The following is a 17444-nucleotide window of genomic DNA, read 5'->3' on the forward strand; positions in this document are numbered from 1 at the left end:
GAGCGAGCTCGGAGGGCTTGCGCCGCCACGGCCAACGCGCCGCGGCCGGCGTTACGAAACCGCCTGGATTCCCGCCCGGGCCCTGGCTCCTGGAGGAGCCGCCATCCCGGCCGGGCCGCGGGAGCGTCGTGTGACGCTCCCAAGCCCCGTGCCCGGGCACGTAGGGATTAATAACGCGCCCGGAGCAACGCTCGGAGCAGCCACGCACCGGAACGGGCTGTTTTGGAGAAGTGGAACCCAAAAGGGCAGCGAGTGAAGCGATTGCATGCCAAGCCCACGTGCAGGTTCCAGGTTATTATTAAACCGCAGTGACGCAGACGCGATCCCACGTTTGGGAACGACGGGAGTTCTGCGTCCTGGGCCGGACACAGAGGCGCCTCCGCTGGGAAACGCTGCCGTGAGGATCCCCGGAGGAAGGGATGCCGGCCCTCAACGCTCCCAAATCATCATTATTACTCCGTTATTTTACTTATGGATTCTCATATTCCGTTATTTACCCATTTATTTAAGCTTTAAAGCGCCGTGACCGGCGCTCCCGGCCGCCACAGCACGGCGCTCCCGCGCGCTGCCCCGCCCGCCAGGCTGCCTCAGCGCCGGCCACGCCCCCGCCACGCCCCCCGTGTGACCACGCCCCCGCCACGCCAGACCACGCCCCCAATGTCTCAACGCACCGCCTCCCACTCGAGGCCACGCCCCATCTCTCGAGGCCACGCCCCCTCCTGAGGGACGCGTTGCCACCCCGCGCTGCCGCCGTAGCTGTGCGCGTGCGTCACGTCCGGCGGCGGGAGCCGGAAGCGGCGCGGTGGCCGTTGCTACGCGGCAGCGCGGCCGGTCGCGAGGTGAGAGCCGGATGCCGGGACCCCTCCCCGGGGGGATCGGGGCGGGGGGAAGCGGGTTTAGTGCTAAATGTGGGGGTTTGTGTCCTTTCGTGCCCCCAGGAGCGGAGCCGCGATGGCCTTGAGAGGCGGCGCGCGACCCCCCGGGCTGAGGTGACCGGCCCATGCCCGGAGCCGGCGGGGCTCGGCCGCCTGGTGCTGCCCGGGCCGACATGGGGAGGTGAGGATCTGCGGGAGCGCGGGGACACGGAATTGCGGTGCCCTCGGAGGGCTGCGCGGGGCCTGGTTGCGAATTCACTGCGAATTGCATATCCCGAGGCCACAAAAAAAGGTTGTGCCAGCAGAGTGCAGCCTGGTGTAAAAAAAAATCCTGGAAAATCTCTCCTGCGTTTTTTAAAAGAATATTCTGCAATTTGTTTTATTAGAGTCGGTTTTGAAACTAGATTGCCCTCTCTGAACTCCAGGATCAACATCTCGTGTCTGCTCCCTGCCTCCTGGCACTTCAGCATCTCTCCCGTGGGGTGTCCGCGGGTCCTCAACACCTCCCTGCGGCAGCTCCTGGTCGTTGGGGTCCTCGCCGCCGCCGCCTCCCTGCTCTACTACTCCGTGCTCGTCCTCCGCAACAAGTACGGACGTGCCTACAGGGATAAGAGGTTCCACAGGTGAGGAAGGATGCTCTGCCCCAGAGGAGGGGTTTGGTTTCCATTCCACAGATTCGTGTGAGGCTGCTTGCAGGTGGGACAGGCTCCATAGCACAACAAAAATAGGGCAGTTTGAGTGTGTAAGACCTTATTCTGGAAAGGACTTTCAGATTTTTTTTGAAAATTTGCTCCTTTGAAGCAGCACTTCCCACCCTTCACCAGTGTAAAATGCTGATTATTGGGCAATCCTCCTGTTAGGGTGTTTTTAATCTACTATTAAGAAAAACCTGATGCAGAATTTGAATTGCCTCGTTTTCTCCTAGGTATCTTGCCCGGGTGACGGATACTGAAGCTACCGACACGAACAACCCCAACCTGAACTATGGGATCGTTGTGGATTGCGGCAGCAGCGGCTCCAGGATCTTCGTGTACTGCTGGCCCCGGCACAACGGGAACCCGCACGATCTGCTGGACATCAAACAGATGAGGGACAAGGACAGAAAGCCAGTGGTCATGAAAATTAAGCCAGGTACCAGAAAGAAGCTAATTCTTAGAGTTTTTTTCTAAATAGTTGCCCCTCTCAACTATGCTTTTTCAGAAGCTGTATTTAAAATGTCTGGGTAAAGGAAACTTGAGCGGCATCCTTGGGTTTCTCTGCGTTTGACTTGCACAAAATGTTGTTCAGCTTTAGGGCTGAAACGTGGCACTGACGAGCAGGACGAAGAGGGCTTCTTTGTACACACAAAAAGCTGCCAGTTCGGTGCTCAGTTTAGTTCTCAGTACGTTAATAAATAATCAGCTTTTTAAAAAGCCATCTGAGCCAATTGTACAAATAAGTAACTATGTAAAACAGTAATACAAGTTTCTGTTTAATGTTTAGAGATGAATCACTGTTAGTTTTATCCTTTTCTTTGTTCGTGTTGACTCCCTGTGCTTGGCTCTGGGTTGTTTGTTCCTGTTGAGTGTGCTGGTTATCAAGCTGTGAGGCAGGAACTACCTGAGGCCTGAGTTGCTTCACTTTCATGCTTATTTTTTCACTAGGTATTTCCGAGTTCGCCAGCTCTCCTGAGAAGGTCAGCGACTACATCTCTCCACTTCTGAGCTTTGCTGCTGAGCACGTGCCCCGTGCCAAGCACAAAGAGACTCCTCTGTATATTCTCTGCACTGCAGGAATGAGGATTCTGCCAGAAAGGTTATCGGTCATCCCATTTTTAGCATTTAGACACCAGGATCACTATTCTGACTAATCCTAACTGTTCAAAAATGCTGTTTTGCAGCCAGCAGAAGGCAATACTGGAGGATCTGCTCACTGACATCCCTGTGCATTTTGATTTTCTGTTCTCAGACTCTCATGCAGAAGTTATTTCTGGGAAACAGGAAGGTAAGTTAACATCAGAAAATTCTTTGACATGTTTATTCTTTTCCTGCTACAGCTTGAATAATTTTTTGATTACTTTTTAAAACTTGAATTCAGTTGAGAAATCTGTTCCTCAATAACAGTAGATGGTGCTGTGTGCAGATCACCTTCTTCTGTAATCTTTGACCTTGTCTAAATGTTTTCTAATTAGCGGTAAACAACACATCGGAGCAGTGGGTATGGGAGAGCAAGTCAAATGCAAAATATGAGGCACTTCTGAAACGCTCCTTCTTTTCTCCCCTTGTGTATGTAGGAGTATATGCGTGGATTGGCATCAACTTTGTTCTTGGAAGATTTGAGCACACAGATGATGGTAAGTATCTCAAATGTGAAGTGGATTGTGGGAAGGACTTTGGATTTGTTACTGCTCTGCTTTCAGCGTCGTTGGGATGTTTTCGGATGGACCCATCGGTGCAAATGCTGATACCAGCCCGGTTTTTATGGGAAGCTTCAATGATCTTTGTTGCTACAGAAACTGGGGGGTGCTCTGAGGACAGCGCTGCTTTGGGTTCATCCCCGTGATGTTTCTCAAAGGATTTTTGTTGTTTTCTGCAGAGGATGAAGCCGTCGTGGAGGTCCACGTGCCAGGCAGTGAGAACAAGGAGAGCATCTTCCGTAAGAGGACAGTGGGTATTCTAGACATGGGCGGAGTGTCGACTCAGATAGCATATGAAGTCCCTAAAACTGTAAGCTTTGCCTCTTCACAGCAGGTTATTATCTGTGCAACTTTCTTCTTTTCTTTTTGGTTTATTTTAATGCATATGTGTTCTTTTTTTTTCTTTTTCCTTTGTTTTGAGTCTTGTTCTTCATTACATCACATCCCAACATGGCAAGAGACGATGACAGATACGAGTCCTTCATGAGCTAAGCATTTCATTTGTATTTTGTTCGTTCAGAAAGTTGATTTTAAATCAGTGTAACTCATCAGCAATTTTTAAGTTTTCTTGAATGTGCATTCTTTGTACATAAATGCATATACATTTTATCTAACTGCACGTTTTGCTTAAGAGTATTGTGGAGTATAGAGACCAAAACTAGCATTTCTTTTCCATTACTGCATATTTTAATAACTGCTCTGCCTATTTCAGACACATGCCATAGCAAACGCTGCTAATCCAAAACAGCCACGTGTTCAGGTTCTGAGCAGATTGTCACAGTCAAATGTGAATTTGGAAGTAAGAGTAGGAAACAATTGATGATGGCTGCTATATGACCCTGTCTGAGGATAAGTTCATTTAAACAATGCTATTTTCAACCTGAAGAATTTGGTGTTTTAACCTGACAGAGAGTGGGCATCAACCGGCCGTGCTCCTCTAGGGTCCTTTTTCTGTTCCTCATTTCCCGAGTTTGTTGGAAGCCCTGCAATGTTTTGCCACTTTCCTGAGCACCTTCTGCATGAGGTGCTGCTGCTGTGCATCTCTTAAAATGTTTTATAAGCTGCTTCAACCCACTGGCGTATGAAATGTGAAGAGAAGTTGGAGACTGACAGAGGTCTCCTGAAAATCTTGAGATCTCTGAACTGGAAAACTAAGCCAGAGTGACTGCTGGCCAGCAGAGCTGACCTGTTTCCACAGTCTTTCCGCAGTCTGTGGCACTGGGAAGTCAGTAGTAGCATCACGGAGCTTACCAGAGAAGAGAAACCTTTTTTCCTAGGAATACTGCAGTGCCAATAGTCATGGTTTCAAGCTCCTGCCTTTTCAGTTCCTTGGGTATCAGTAGCACTGATAGAGTCCCTGCACATAGGCTGCTCTGCTCTCCTTCTAAAATAGAAGGTCATATGGCCCCGTGGAAAGCAAAAGAGATGAGTAAGGAATGAGGCCCGAAGATCCTGAGGCATCTGGTTGTGCGGCGGGCCGGCCTCTGGGTTCGTGCTGTTCATGGCTAATCGTGGTGCTCGTGTTTTGCAGGAGGAGGTAGCCAAAAACCTGCTAGCAGAGTTCAACCTGGGCTGCGACGCGCACCAGACCGAGCACGTGTACAGGGTCTACGTGGCAACGTTCCTGGGCTTCGGAGGGAATGCAGCTCGCCAGAGATACGAGGAAAGTCTGTTTGCCAGCGCCGGGCTCAGGAACAGGTAACCGGCTGCAGGAGCCCGGGAGGTGGGTTCCGTGCAGCACCAGGCTCAGCAGGCTCTGCTTGGATATATGTAGGAAGAGTCTTGGAGGGGAGCTCGGATTCCACAGCTTGAAATGCTGAGCCCCCTTTCAGCGAGGTTGTGTTTCTGTTCGTGTGCTGAAATATCTCGGTTTGATGCCTCTGATCTGCAGTTGTTACAGCTGTGCGTGCTCTCGTATACAGGCTGCTGGGCAAACAGATTGGTGTGACTTCTGATTCACCCTACCTAGATCCTTGCCTGCCCCTGGAGGCTCAGGATGAGATTAAGCAAAACGGACAGAAAATGTATTTGCGTGGAACAGGAGACTTTAACCTGTGCCGTGAGGTTATCCAGCCCTTCATGAACAAGACCAACGAGACGCAGACGTCGCTGAACGGCGTCTACCAGCCCGCCGTGCACTTCCACAACAGCGAGTTCTACGGCTTCTCCGAGTTCTACTACTGCACCGAGGACGTGCTGCGCATGGGGGGGGATTACGACGCTGCCAAGTTTGTTAAGGCTGCAAAGGCAAGTATTCTGGAAAGAAACCCTTTATTCCAAGCTTGAAAAGCTACCCAGAAAAGCGTTTTGTTCTGAGACTCTTGCAGCAAAATTGCTTTCGCCCTGTATGGAATTAGCACAGGGCATCTCTTTGCCTCATTTGGGTTTTCTTTTAAAATGCTTGTTTTAAGACACAATAACAGAATTGACTCAAGAGGGAACAGGACTCCTAGTGAAATTGCAGAAGCAACATTGAGGTGTTTATTTGTTTTGTTTTTAAGGATTATTGTGCCACTAAGTGGTCCATCTTACGGGAACGTTTCGACCGTGGTCTTTATGCCTCGCATGCTGATCTCCACAGATTGAAGTGAGTATTTGCGTTGCTCGAGCAAATTCAATCATGCAGAGTTGCCAAGGAGAGGTCATGTCCAAATGATCCACTTAATGAAATCATTGCAAGTGTGAATATAACCTTAAATATTGCATCAGCCGTAAATAATTACTGATAACAATGTAATCTAAATGTGCTCCACAGTCCTTTGGGACTCTGTAACTCCTGAGAAACTGGATGCCTGACTCTCTGCTACTTTTTCTATAGGTACCAGTGCTTTAAGTCTGCCTGGATGTATGAAGTATTTCACAGTGGCTTCTCTTTTCCTGTGAGTTACAGCAATTTGAAAACAGCTCTGCAGGTTTATGACAAGGAGGTGCAATGGACACTGGGAGCCATTCTTTACCGAACACGGTTTTTACCTTTAAGGTACCACTCGTTTTCTTAAACACCTCAAAATTAGTGTTTGGGTGGATGGGATGAGACACAGCACCGCGGTGGCAGACAGGGGGAGACAAAATGTTGTTTCTAGTCGTTGATATAAAGTGCCCATATCTGAGTGCATGTGCCAGGCAGCTCTGCTGCTTTTTGATAAGACAGGCTGCCTTTTCTTGGATAATTTACCTAATTTATGTCTTTGTAATTTATGTCTTTCCCTTTGACTTTTCAGAGACATCCAGCAAGAAAACTTCCGCGGAAGTCACTCCCACTGGAGAAGCTTCTCCTTTGTTTACAATCACTACCTGTTTTTTGTCTGTTTTCTGATCGTGCTGCTCTCCATCCTGCTCTACCTGCTGCGGCTCAGGCGGATCCACAGGCGGATGCAGCGCAGCGCCTCCTCCCCTTCCCTATGGATGGAGGAAGGCCTCCCGCCACAGAAGATCCCAGGAGCCTTGTGAGCTGCTCGGTGTGGAGAGCTGCTATGGGACTTCCTACAGAAAAAGCCATTTTTGCCTCAGGGTTTCTCCTTTTCGTCCCTTTAAATCACGGAAGAATCAGATCGCCCCAAGTGCGGAATTCAGCTTCGGAAATGTGGGAAAACGGGGTCAATTTGGCTTAGCCTCTTCAGACATTATCCGCCAAATTTATTTTTTTTAATAATGCACTTTTGTGTGTAATGGAAGAGTGAAGATTTGATGCCAGTAAATGAGTAGCTTAAGCAATGTATGGCAAGAGAATGAGTGCAAATCCTCATCCTTTGGGTGGGATTGTGAAATGTTATTAGGATGAGTGAGGATTTTCTTCTTTTTCCTGATCTATGCTTGGTATTTGGCTTCTCAATTCTCACTGTCCCCAGCAAAAAAAAAAAGCAAGCACAGGGTTTTCAAAAGCAGCAAAAACCATCCTGTTAGGACAGATTTTCTGTTTTCAATCCTGAAATAGGTACTGTGATGTAGAAGAAAAAGCTATCGCACCCAGTGCTGTGCTTCCATAAAATTGCTTCAATCAGTTTTGTTTATTTGTGAGAGTTTCACCTCTGTCTTGGAAGCTATATCCATATGGTGACAAAAGTCACTATTTTTAATTCTTATTTCTGTTTCCTAATCCTTCAAAGATCTCCCTGAAGCAGCAAGAAGGTGAAAAAACTGGAATATGTCTAGGCTTTTGTTTCTGCTAGAGTAGACATGCACAGTGACTTCTTTTATTGTTTCTGAGTATTCTGATTTGTTAATTTATATTTTATTTAAAGCTATTTTACTTGAAAATATTTTGTCCATGATTAAAAGTGGGATTTATATGAACTGTGGGTGGATATTTTTATTGCACAATACAAATCATTTCTGCTTTGACTGCTGGTATCCAACTGGCAAAATTCACCTAAGCGAGTACAGAAAGATGATGCTCCTCTTGCTTTTGAGGTCTGGGACTGCGGTGCAGATGTAGGAATTATCAGAAAATCGACTCTCCTCGAATGCTGTGTTTGTGCATTAACAGGCTTCATTTTCCTCCTGCTTCCCCCGTTTGCTCCATCCTTTCTCCATCTCCGTTAAGGACAGGTAAGACGTGCAAGAGAAGCGTAAAAGCCAGTGCAGGGCCCTGTGCTTTGGCCTTCCCGGTGACCTGGGGTGGACAGAGAAGTGACACCAAAGCCTGGGGCTTGGCGGCCTCCTGAGCGTGTCGCTCCTCTCTTCATTGCTGAGTTTTTGTGTGTGGAAAATGCCCAGAAGGGAGAGGAGGCGTCGGAGGCTGCTCCAGGAGCCCTGTCCATCCGGAGGCCCCGCGGCCGCGCACGGAAACCAAAGAGGTTTCTGTCCTGGAGCCCTGGCGAAGGGGACCATGCTAGGCCTGGCCGCGGGCACCTTGTCCTTCTCGTCCCATTGTTCCTGCCATTGTTGCTACTAAATAACGCATGAAACGCATTGAAAGCTGCAGCGGGGACTTGCGTGTCCCTCTGCCTGGGCACCCGCCCCCGTGGGACCTGCTCCGACCCGCCTGCTTTTCCAGGTCACCCTCCCCGTGTTCGGAGAACAGGAGGACGGTGCCGACTTCCTCACGTGCTCCGTGGCCTTTGGGCTGGTGGGAAGCAGCGCTGGGAAGGCTCTTGGGACGGGGTTGAGCAGCGGTGCCGCTATCCCGTGGCTGAACTGCAGGAGGTTTTTAGGACCCCGAGCTTCGAAACGCGGTTGCTGCACGGGGCAGCACGCAAATACGCACGAGGTGCAAACACACGGGCCATTCAGACACCCCGAATCCTCCTAAACCGCTTCTGCTTTCCAGGGTCCTGCAAGCTCCCGCCTCCGGATTCCCTGCGTGCCAAAGCCGGCAGGACTCGAGTCTCCAGCTCCAGCTGTTTCCTCCGCCAGGCCCCGTGCTCCGGCTCCGCTGCCCCGCGGGCCCTTCTTGCCGTGCGGACGTCGCCCATGCTGGGACTCCTGCCCCTCGGGTGGGCTGTGGCGGGCACCCTGCCAGCCCTGGGCATGCCATAAACCTGAGAATACCTGGCTCCTTCAGAAGCAGATAGAGATCGGGGATGTTAAGGAAGCGGAGCGTTTCCAAGGGTGTGTAACGCGTCTCCTGCCTGGATGTGTCCCCTCCACACCCGCGTCCTGCCCTCGCTTCAGTCCTCCTGCAAACTACACCAGCAGCCGGAGCCTCTGTCCTTGAGCTAATTGCTCAGGTTTCTGCAGAGGTTTCTGGTAGAGACTGTCCTTGTTGGGACACGTCCTCTGGCCCGTTGCAGTGAATCAGCACCCAGGACTTTCCACCAGATGTTTCTATAATGGCTTTCAAGGGTGAGAGGGGAATTTGCTGCTTTGGGGTGGCATTCGTCTGGGTAACACAGATCAGCCCTGGTGCTTCTGAGCATCCTTCCACCTCCAGAGCCTTTATCCTCTCATCTCCGTTCTCCTCTGCTGCCCCTTTCCCTGGTCCTGCTGCGGATCCTGCTGCAGCCTGGGCAGGAGGGAGGCTGGTCCTGTCTGCTCAGGGCCGTGGGTCCCAAGTCACATCAGTGAGGCCCGATTTTTCAAACTCTGCTTTCTAGAAACCTCATTCTTTTTCTGTTGTTTATTTATTTTCCAGTGGCAAAGGTGTGTGTTCAAGCCCTCCTTTGCTCGTCTCCTCCTGGACGCCTGGGTCACGCAGCGGGATCCCATCGGGAGCGGGACGGACGCGCGTCCTGCCTGCGTTCCGTCACCCTGCCGTGCCGGGGGAGGCTGTGGCTGCCCCCCTGCCCCAGGACAGCTGGGAGCTCTGAGTAATCGTTGTCATGGACCGGGGATGGAAAGAGCTTGCAGTGCCTGCGTCCTCCCTGGCCTGGAAAAACAGGAAGCTTGCATTCCAGTTGGAAGACTTCAGTGTTAACTGGCCTTTCTTTCCCCCTCTTCCTTAAAAGGTTAAGGACAGAACTGCAAGAAAGATGTATTTGCTGTCTCTGTTCTTCAAGTTGCCTGGGACTGAGAAGCAACAGCTGCTGTCCTGTAAGCGTCGTAAACCAGGAGCCAACCCTGTGCTGGGGCTTCATTGAGGGGTTTCACCACGTGGGTCTGGTTAGGGCAGAGCAGTGACCAAACAGCAGCGAACAGGAGTGTCGGATCCGGGAGAGCCGCTCACAGCCACTGCCCAGCTCCTTATGCAAAAGTCTAAGCAGTTCTGGTAGGGGTTAAGGTGTTCTATAAACCAACACAGTCTATGTCTCTTTTGAGGGGTCTCTAGGCCTCCTTCTTCAGAAGCTCTGGTGTTTATTAGCCATCCTGTGAGCTCAAGAGCAGATATGCAGCCCTCCAATTGTAGGAGTTCTTCACTAGGGCCAACCGGTGTGAAAATTGCCACGTGTCTTTAACACCCTCCCCAGAGCAGCCAGGTCCTTCAGCTCCTTGGGCATCACCTGGATCATCTCCGTGCAGAGCAACCTCCGTGGAGCTCGGCTTTGTGAATCGGAAAGGCCAAGTCGACCTGGGTGAGACCTGGACCTGCGGCTCCAGAGAGTCTACAGGGTGAAAACACGAGGCTCGGGTAGGCAACGAGCCTGCCCTTTGGACAGAGCTGCAGATTGGAGGAGATTAGAGAACCTAATAGCGCGTAGCTAATTTTGGGAAGCACGGACCGTGACCGCTCGGTGCGTCCGTAGGGCACGGTGTGTGTTCGGGCAGACGCGGAGGCTGCGGTGACGGATCCGATAGGGGTTGTGGTTGCTGCGTGCACGGCCAGGAGACGGATTCAGCCGCAGCTGCTACTTGTTCCAGTATTTGGCATGGAAATACCCAGCTTATGTGGAGTCCCCAAGCACGGGGAAGCGGTGCCTGCTGGCAGCCGTGGCCGTGCCGCACACACGGCTGCATCCCTGTCCCTTTTCTTTCAGGTTACTGCTGGGAAGAGGGTAAGGGACGGGGTAGGTCTGTGCCTGCCTGGCGAGGGGCAGCAGTCTCCAAAAGAGAGTGTGCAGGAACAGAACCCAAAGAGCCGCGAGGTGATGATTAAACAGGCTGAAAGATGCCAAGATGGGCCGTTGCCTGCCAAGCGGTTTTCCTGCTCCCTTGTTTACGTGACAGATGATGCAAACCCCTCTATGCAGCATTTTTCCCCGCAGAGAATGTAGCATTGAGTGTAAGGTTCCTCGGTTTTTCTTTTTTTGTGTTTTCTCCTCCTGCGCTCGTCTTTGCAGGAACCTTCCCCGGCTGTGGCGCGTTGGGCTGCAAGCTCCGCGGGTTCCTGCGGGCGCTCTGCTTCGTGCAGCCCCATCAACTCGAAACCCGCACGGCATTTGCTGCCCGTATCCTCACCCGACCTCTCCCGCGCTACCCGGCCATGCAGCTGCATTCCTGCTGCAGCCCGTCATGGTCCTGCCCTCACCAGCACACACATTCCGGCCTCCAGCTTCCTGCCAGGCTGAAGGGGCTCTGCTCCGTGCGGATTCTGCTGCTTTTTCCCCAAAATCCATCCCGGAGCGGCCCCGGGAGGGCCGGACCCGCCAGGTGGAGCTCCGCTGACAGCAGCATTCGGGGCTGGCGCAGGCTGCAGAACCTGCTGCTCGCAGGGACATCGCGCCTGGAAAACAAAATTGCAAGGTGTTCTCTGGAATGGGAATTGCAGACTTTTTCTTTTTTTTTTTTTTGGTAAGTTCACTGTTAAAGAAAACACAAATAGAACACTTATGTCATAAAAGTCTAAATGAAAAATTGGCAGTTAAAAAGCACAAAGCCCCTGTTACTTGCAATATTGCAGAAGTTTACACTCATTGCAGAATAGGGTCTGATCTGTTTACTTTGATGAAAAACTGTTTGAATTAGCCCAGAACCACGTTACTATTTCACTGCTTGCTGTTCACACTGCAGATGCTCTCGATTTGCTCCGTTCTTGTGGTTTAGGCTGAGATCTGAGGGCCTTGCCTAGACCATTTCATAAACCTCCAAATGTCTCGTGTTGCAAAACCTCTTCTTTTAAGCGCCAAGAACACACTGGGTGGAAAGAGAGGAATATCTGGGATTCTTTTAGGGGTCTGCCTTGGTTTGATCTGCTCTGGTGGTGTGTTTCAAGGTGCAGTTGCAAGGGCAGCTGCTGGGTGCTGAAGGGTTAAGCTGGATGCGATCTGCTCCAGACAGCACTCTGCAAACTTGAGCACGAGCCCCGGGAACCCGAAGACGCCCTGGTTATGAGGCCGGGCGCCAAGTCGGGGTACCCAAACGCGCCGGGGCCGCTGCGGGCTCCCCGCGAGGGGCTGCAGTTCTGCATAGCTGTCGTGTGGGACCTCCACGAGCCGCCGGCCCCGCTTTCCCCCCGTTGTTTTCGCGCTGCTTCTGCTCGGGTTACAGAGGAGCCCGTGATATCACCCGCTCCAGGCCGAAGGGGCCGGGTCTGGGGAGGGGTTTGCGGGCGAACCCTAGTGAAATTTGCCAGGGCGCAGCAGCCTCTCGCAGCGCAGCGAATGTCTCGGCCCGCGGGGGCTTTTCCAGCGCGGAGGGGACCCCTCGGACGGCCCGGGACAAGGAGCTTCATGAAGCGCAGCAGGACCGCGGCCACCCCCGGCTCCCAGCACCACTAACCCCAAGGTAACGCGGTCCTGCCGCGGGGCAGCAGCCGGGTCCTGCCCGGGAAAAGGGGCTCCGAGAGCTGCAGCTCCCTAACCCGCTCCTGCTCCAGGGCTGAAAGTTCGATCCTGCTTTTTCCTCTTCTCTTTCAACATCCTTCCCTTCTCTACCCCCAGCATCTGGATTTAGGCATGATTTGGACTGAGAGGGCAGTAGATGATTCTCGTATTTTTCCCCCTCCCTGGAGGGCTGGTTTGGCGGGACGGGATGGCACAGATGTGCAGTGTCACTTTGCAAAGATGTCACGATGTGTTTAAAGGGTTTTTTCTCCCTTTGCTTGCCGTCAGCCCCGTACTAACGGAGCAGAGGGGACGTGTTGCAAACCGCTGCAGGCTGAGGCAGTGTGTGCTCCGAGTTCATCAGAACGCGCTCCATTTAGACCAGCGAGCTGCAGCACATGCTGCAAACACTGTGTGAATGTTACCAGCTAAGATCCCCAAGCAGTTTAAATTATCCTCCCTGCAGAAAAGTGCTCCTTCAGAGGAAAAGGCTTCAGAGCAGATGTTTCCCATCGGCAGAAAGTGTAAGAGAGATCCTGGTTAAGAACTGCTTTCTGTGACGATGCTTCAGCTCTCTTGGATCTGAAGCGATGCTCTGCCCTTTTGCAGAGCAGTCTGCAGCCCAAGGGCAGTTTTCCTTAGCTCGGCTGCTGGATCGCACAGGATTGCAGGAGGGCTCGGGGTGGATGCAGGAGATGCAGCAGGATCTGCTGAAGAAGTTGCAGTTCTGCAACGTGGGACTGCTGCTTTCTGCAATGAAGGCAGCCCCGGCCAAGTTCTAATTCTATAGCATTGCTATAGGTAACTACCACCTTTAAGACTAACTGTTGCTCTTTAGCTTTGGACAAGTATTGTGGTGTAAAGTAAAGTATTAGGTAAAAGACCTAATTAGCATCCCTACAATCTGCTTATTAAGATGACATTGCCTTGCTTTCAAACGTGTGCCTAACAGGGCCTGAAAATAACTTGCTTTAGGGTTCCTACTTGCCGGTATCTATATCTATCTATTGCATCTATATAGAACCACCCCCAATTCATGCTGGAATTTCCTCCTTTGGAAGCTAGAGAGCACTTAGAAAACATGAAATAAAAAATGAGCCTGTTACTGCAGTAGTGGAGCACACGGGGGGAAACAACATCTTTACTGACCTGTGCTGCATGGCTCCTGCTGCAGAAACGAGTGTCATGCGAGCTTGGGTTGGAGTTCCTGGTGGTGCTGGAGTGCATCCCCAAAAGGGCTCGTTAATATGAAGTTTAATTCTTCATTCAGGTGCTGCTAAGGCTCAGGACAACTCTCAAAGTTGTCTGCTAAGCAGCTGAGCCCAGTGCGGGGTTTTCTGAGGGCTGGGGTGGATTGCAGGGATGAGGTCTTCAGAGAAATCCTCAAGATAATTTAGGAGTTTGGATAAACCACCAGAACTGAAGGGAGTCTTGATGACTCAGGAGAGGACAATGCCGTTCTTGTCCACGGGTGATTTAATGGAAAAAACACGCGTTTTGCTGAAAGTGCTATTCCTTGCAGGTTAAGCCGAGATGTGAGAGCACCCGCTTAGTAAGATTCCTTTCAGATTCCTTTCAATAATCTGACTCCAAATTTAGTTGACTTCACTGAGGATAATGTGGACACGGGTTGACTTGGAGGAGCGGGTTGTTACCCCCATCCTGCCTCTGCACCCCGCTGGGTCAGGCTGTTTTAAGACCCTTTATGGCTAGCAGGGGTATTGCAAGGGGTTTTTTTCTTAGCAGGTATCCACTCTGTGCTAGTGCTCTCCAAACCTGGCCTGCACACACGTGTGTTCCAGCGCTATTAATCTGTGTGTGTCGCTGTGGATTTGTGCCTTTCTGTAGGGTCTTTACTCAGGATCTGATTTTGTGTGCTTATGGAGAAGAGGAATCGAGTCTTGAAGCTGCAGATGCCACTGCTGCTTTTGTTCATCGTAACTGCATCCACTAGCTGTAAATTCAAGAACTGAATTCTACCGAGTTCCAAAAAATCTTTTGTTTTTCTGCTTAATTGTCTTGGAAGTAAATTTGGAAATAAAGTCTGTTTCCTATTAAGAGTGCAGCACAAGGGCTGTGCAAAAGCCAGCTGGTGCTGGCCAGGAGCCTGAGAGTTGTCATGATTCACCTCTCTATTTGTCTCCGTTCTCCATCGCTGGGCAACAGGAGGAGATAAGGCAAATTAGGATCCTATGCCAAAATTAAATATATTTGCATTGGAACTATGACATGGAGAGAAGACACCGCGTGTGTCCATGTGATCCATGGGCAAGTTTTATCTTTCTAAGGTAAATCAGTGCCTCGAAGGGCTAGAACTGCAAGCAAACGTCAGTTGCTTCAGTTGAAATAGTTCTTAGCAGTTCTGAAAAACAAAACCGAAGCGCCTTTTCTTTCCCCCTTTCCTAACTAGCATCTTTAGCCTCTTGGAGGTGCTCTTCTTGATTATAGTTTCCTCAGCAGGTAATGGCAGGCAGTAGGAATTCCTGGGCTACGCGCATCCTTTTTCTTGGCTCTCCACAGCACTTTCTGTTTAGCAGAACACGTTTATCTCCATCTCAGCTGGCAACTGCTCTGAACCGTCTTCTGTTCCATGTCGTACATATTTCAGTAAGGTAGTAGCTTTCTAGGAGCTTTCTTTCCTTTGACTCCCATACAACATCCTACTGAACAAGCCTTGGTTTAAGGTTTGGATGCCCCCAGCAGCGTTTCAGCTTCCTCAGTGACTCCAAGTTTGCAGCTCCTGAATGAGCTGTTCTGGGTGTGTTTTTCACCATGCTGCAGCTCCGGGTTGCAGAGGTGAATGCCAGTTCTCACCTGGGAGGCTGTTGTTCCAGGCAATGCTCCCGCGTGTGGCCGAGTGTGAACTGGTGAATCCGCATGCAAAGCAGTCCCATGTTTTACACGGGAGTTGTACATGGAAATCTTCCACGTGTCAGCATGTAGTGTTTCACTTGCCTGTGGGAAGAGCCCAGCATATCTTTCCTAAGTGTAGCTTCGCATGAAGCAATAGACAATATCCATAGTATTGATTCCTGAAACTTAAGGCGTCGTTCCGTGTCCCTTGCAACACGGATCCATCCTGCCTGGAGGGGAAACGCTTGTGATGCTCCGCATTGTGTATCCCCTGCAGGTACCTGCTTCTTGCAGGAGATGGGTGCAACAGAAAGCAAGCAGGAAAGTGCTGCCGAGTGCTAATGATTTCCTCCTCCGGATGGACAGATGGATGGACGGATGGATGGATGGATGCCCCGTGTCAGGCAAGCCGAGCAGTGCCTTGCTGGCTGTGCAGGCACAAAGGGCTCACACCAACCGCTCCAGCCTTTCCTTTTGTTGCCGGAGAAGGAGGGGAGCCGGAAAGCTGGTGTTTTGCGTCTTGTCTGAGTTGATCTTTTGTCTGGGTGATTTGGTAAAATTAAAAAGGGAATCCTTGCTGGTAGGAGCAAGCTTTTGATACGGGGAGGTGGATGCCGTATTAGTTTCACCTAGTGACTTCTCTGAAGAGATAAAAGCTCCATGTTATTTTGGAGCTGGATCGTTGCGCATTCCCCTTTGAGCCCATCTGCGTCTGGAGCAGAGGGCTGAGTCAGCAGCTTGCAGGAGCATGCCTTAAATTACAAGTTAATGCAAAGATGGGGAGTAATCTTATAGCCTGAGGCACGGGATAGAGCCAGGAGACCTGCAGTATTTTCCTGGCTTGAAGTGAATTTACTGAATCAGTTTTTAAAGTTTTGTCCTGGATTCTCTTGAATGGAGCGACCACAATATGTGCTCCTGGGCTTACGTCAGTAGCAAGTCCAGAGGCCATTAGTGAAAGGGCACAAGGGGAAGAATGAGCCCTAAAATAAAGGGCATAAATGAAATGCCTTGTAAATATAAGCTTCGATTTGTTTTAGCAGCTCAGCATGTGCAGCTCCCTCTGAGACCTGGGGGAAAAACATGTCCAGGGGGACACGATCCACGGAATCGTGGATATTTTTCCACTCCCTTTTCTGGAGACCCTTTAGGAGCCTTAAGGGATCCCTGGTGGATCCTGACAGAGGAGGAGAGGCAGGACACTCTATTACCAGATAGGGAAAGGGTCGTTTTCCATGGGTAACGTTCAGGGCAGAGCTCGAATGGGCTCTTAAAACACCTCTTGCCAGTGCAGCTTCCCCGTGCCAAGCAACGGGCTCTCCGGGAATGTTCTCCTCCCTCACCCACTCTTCATTAAGCCCTGGAGTAAATGTAATTTTTCCTGCTCTCACTCAACTCTCCAAGTCACCAATCTTTGAGGGATCAAAAGCAAAGCTGCTGTTGGGAGCACGGGGCTCCTGGGCTGCCTGATCTGGCGTTTTCCATTGCTTTTTAGGCTCTGGCATCTCGCAGTGGTCGGGCTGCTTTATTAATTAGCACCTCAGGGAACGCCGTGCTCAGCTGGTAGCTATTACATCCTGCCTCTGAACGGTTTCCCCAGATCCTTGTGTCTTTTGGCTGAAACCCTTCAGTAAAATGACCCAAGAACTTTGGTCTGGAGAAACAGCAGCCCTGGAGCTGTGCTGCTTCCAGCTCCTCCTCGCCTGGGTGGTGGGAGACCCCTCTTAACCCGGACAGCAGCGTTAGCGCGGGGCCGTGTTTGCCTTGGCGCGAGAGGGATGAGTAAAGGGTGCTGACCTGCCGGTTACCGACTATTGGCTGGTCCTTTCCTTCTGCAGAGTAGTCCCGTTTAGCTTATTATTGAGCTTGCTGGAGTATCGTAGGCAAAACAAAACCAGAGAGGGGATTTGGCCCCATTCTGCTAATTCTGGTGATGTTCTGTCTCATCCCTTGGGAGCTAGAGGTCTTCCAATCTAGACTTCAAGGCCGCTCACTGCAGATTATCTGGCTTTGCCTCTTGAAATGTCCATCCTAGGGCTGCCTGCTGCACAGCAAGACCATCCAGACCCTTTGGAAAGGCCCAGCAATCTGTAAACACAGGACACGGCGTTCTTGTATGTGTGCAAGGGCCTTGGGAAAGCTGGAATGGTTTATCTGGAAACCCGGATGGTGCAGCTTTCTGCTAAAGCAGGGCCCTGCTACTCCTCATCTTCGTTTTTGGAGAAAGATTACTTGCTGGGAGGT

At 51.0% G+C, this 17444-nt stretch overlaps 1 protein-coding gene across 1 annotated transcript; it reads left to right on the plus strand.

Moving 5' to 3' along the window:
- Positions 1 to 1048: 1048 nt before the first annotated feature.
- Positions 1049 to 7563, plus strand: ENTPD4 (ectonucleoside triphosphate diphosphohydrolase 4). The gene is made up of 12 exons (XM_088521495.1): positions 1049 to 1056; positions 1301 to 1498; positions 1801 to 2006; positions 2519 to 2669; positions 2755 to 2858; positions 3148 to 3207; positions 3450 to 3580; positions 4802 to 4968; positions 5193 to 5517; positions 5772 to 5857; positions 6089 to 6250; positions 6492 to 7563. Exons 1-12 carry the CDS (start codon positions 1049 to 1051, stop codon positions 6718 to 6720), a joined length of 1827 nt encoding a protein of 608 aa, XP_088377621.1. The 3' UTR covers positions 6721 to 7563.
- The last annotated feature ends 9881 nt before the right edge of the window (positions 7564 to 17444 follow it).

This window comes from Tinamus guttatus, unplaced genomic scaffold (genome assembly GCF_059628265.1).
Source record: "Tinamus guttatus ecotype Peru unplaced genomic scaffold, ASM5962826v1 Tinamus_guttatus_pri_ptg000123l, whole genome shotgun sequence".
Lineage (NCBI taxonomy): Eukaryota > Metazoa > Chordata > Aves > Tinamiformes > Tinamidae > Tinamus > Tinamus guttatus.

Bases quoted from the DNA above. Each gene is read 5' to 3' on its own strand.
- ENTPD4 (XM_088521495.1), top strand. The intron at 3,581-4,801 runs GTAAGCTTTGCC...CGTGTTTTGCAG, and splicing joins CATATGAAGTCCCTAAAACT to GAGGAGGTAGCCAAAAACCT. The intron at 5,858-6,088 runs GTGAGTATTTGC...CTTTTTCTATAG, and splicing joins GCTGATCTCCACAGATTGAA to GTACCAGTGCTTTAAGTCTG.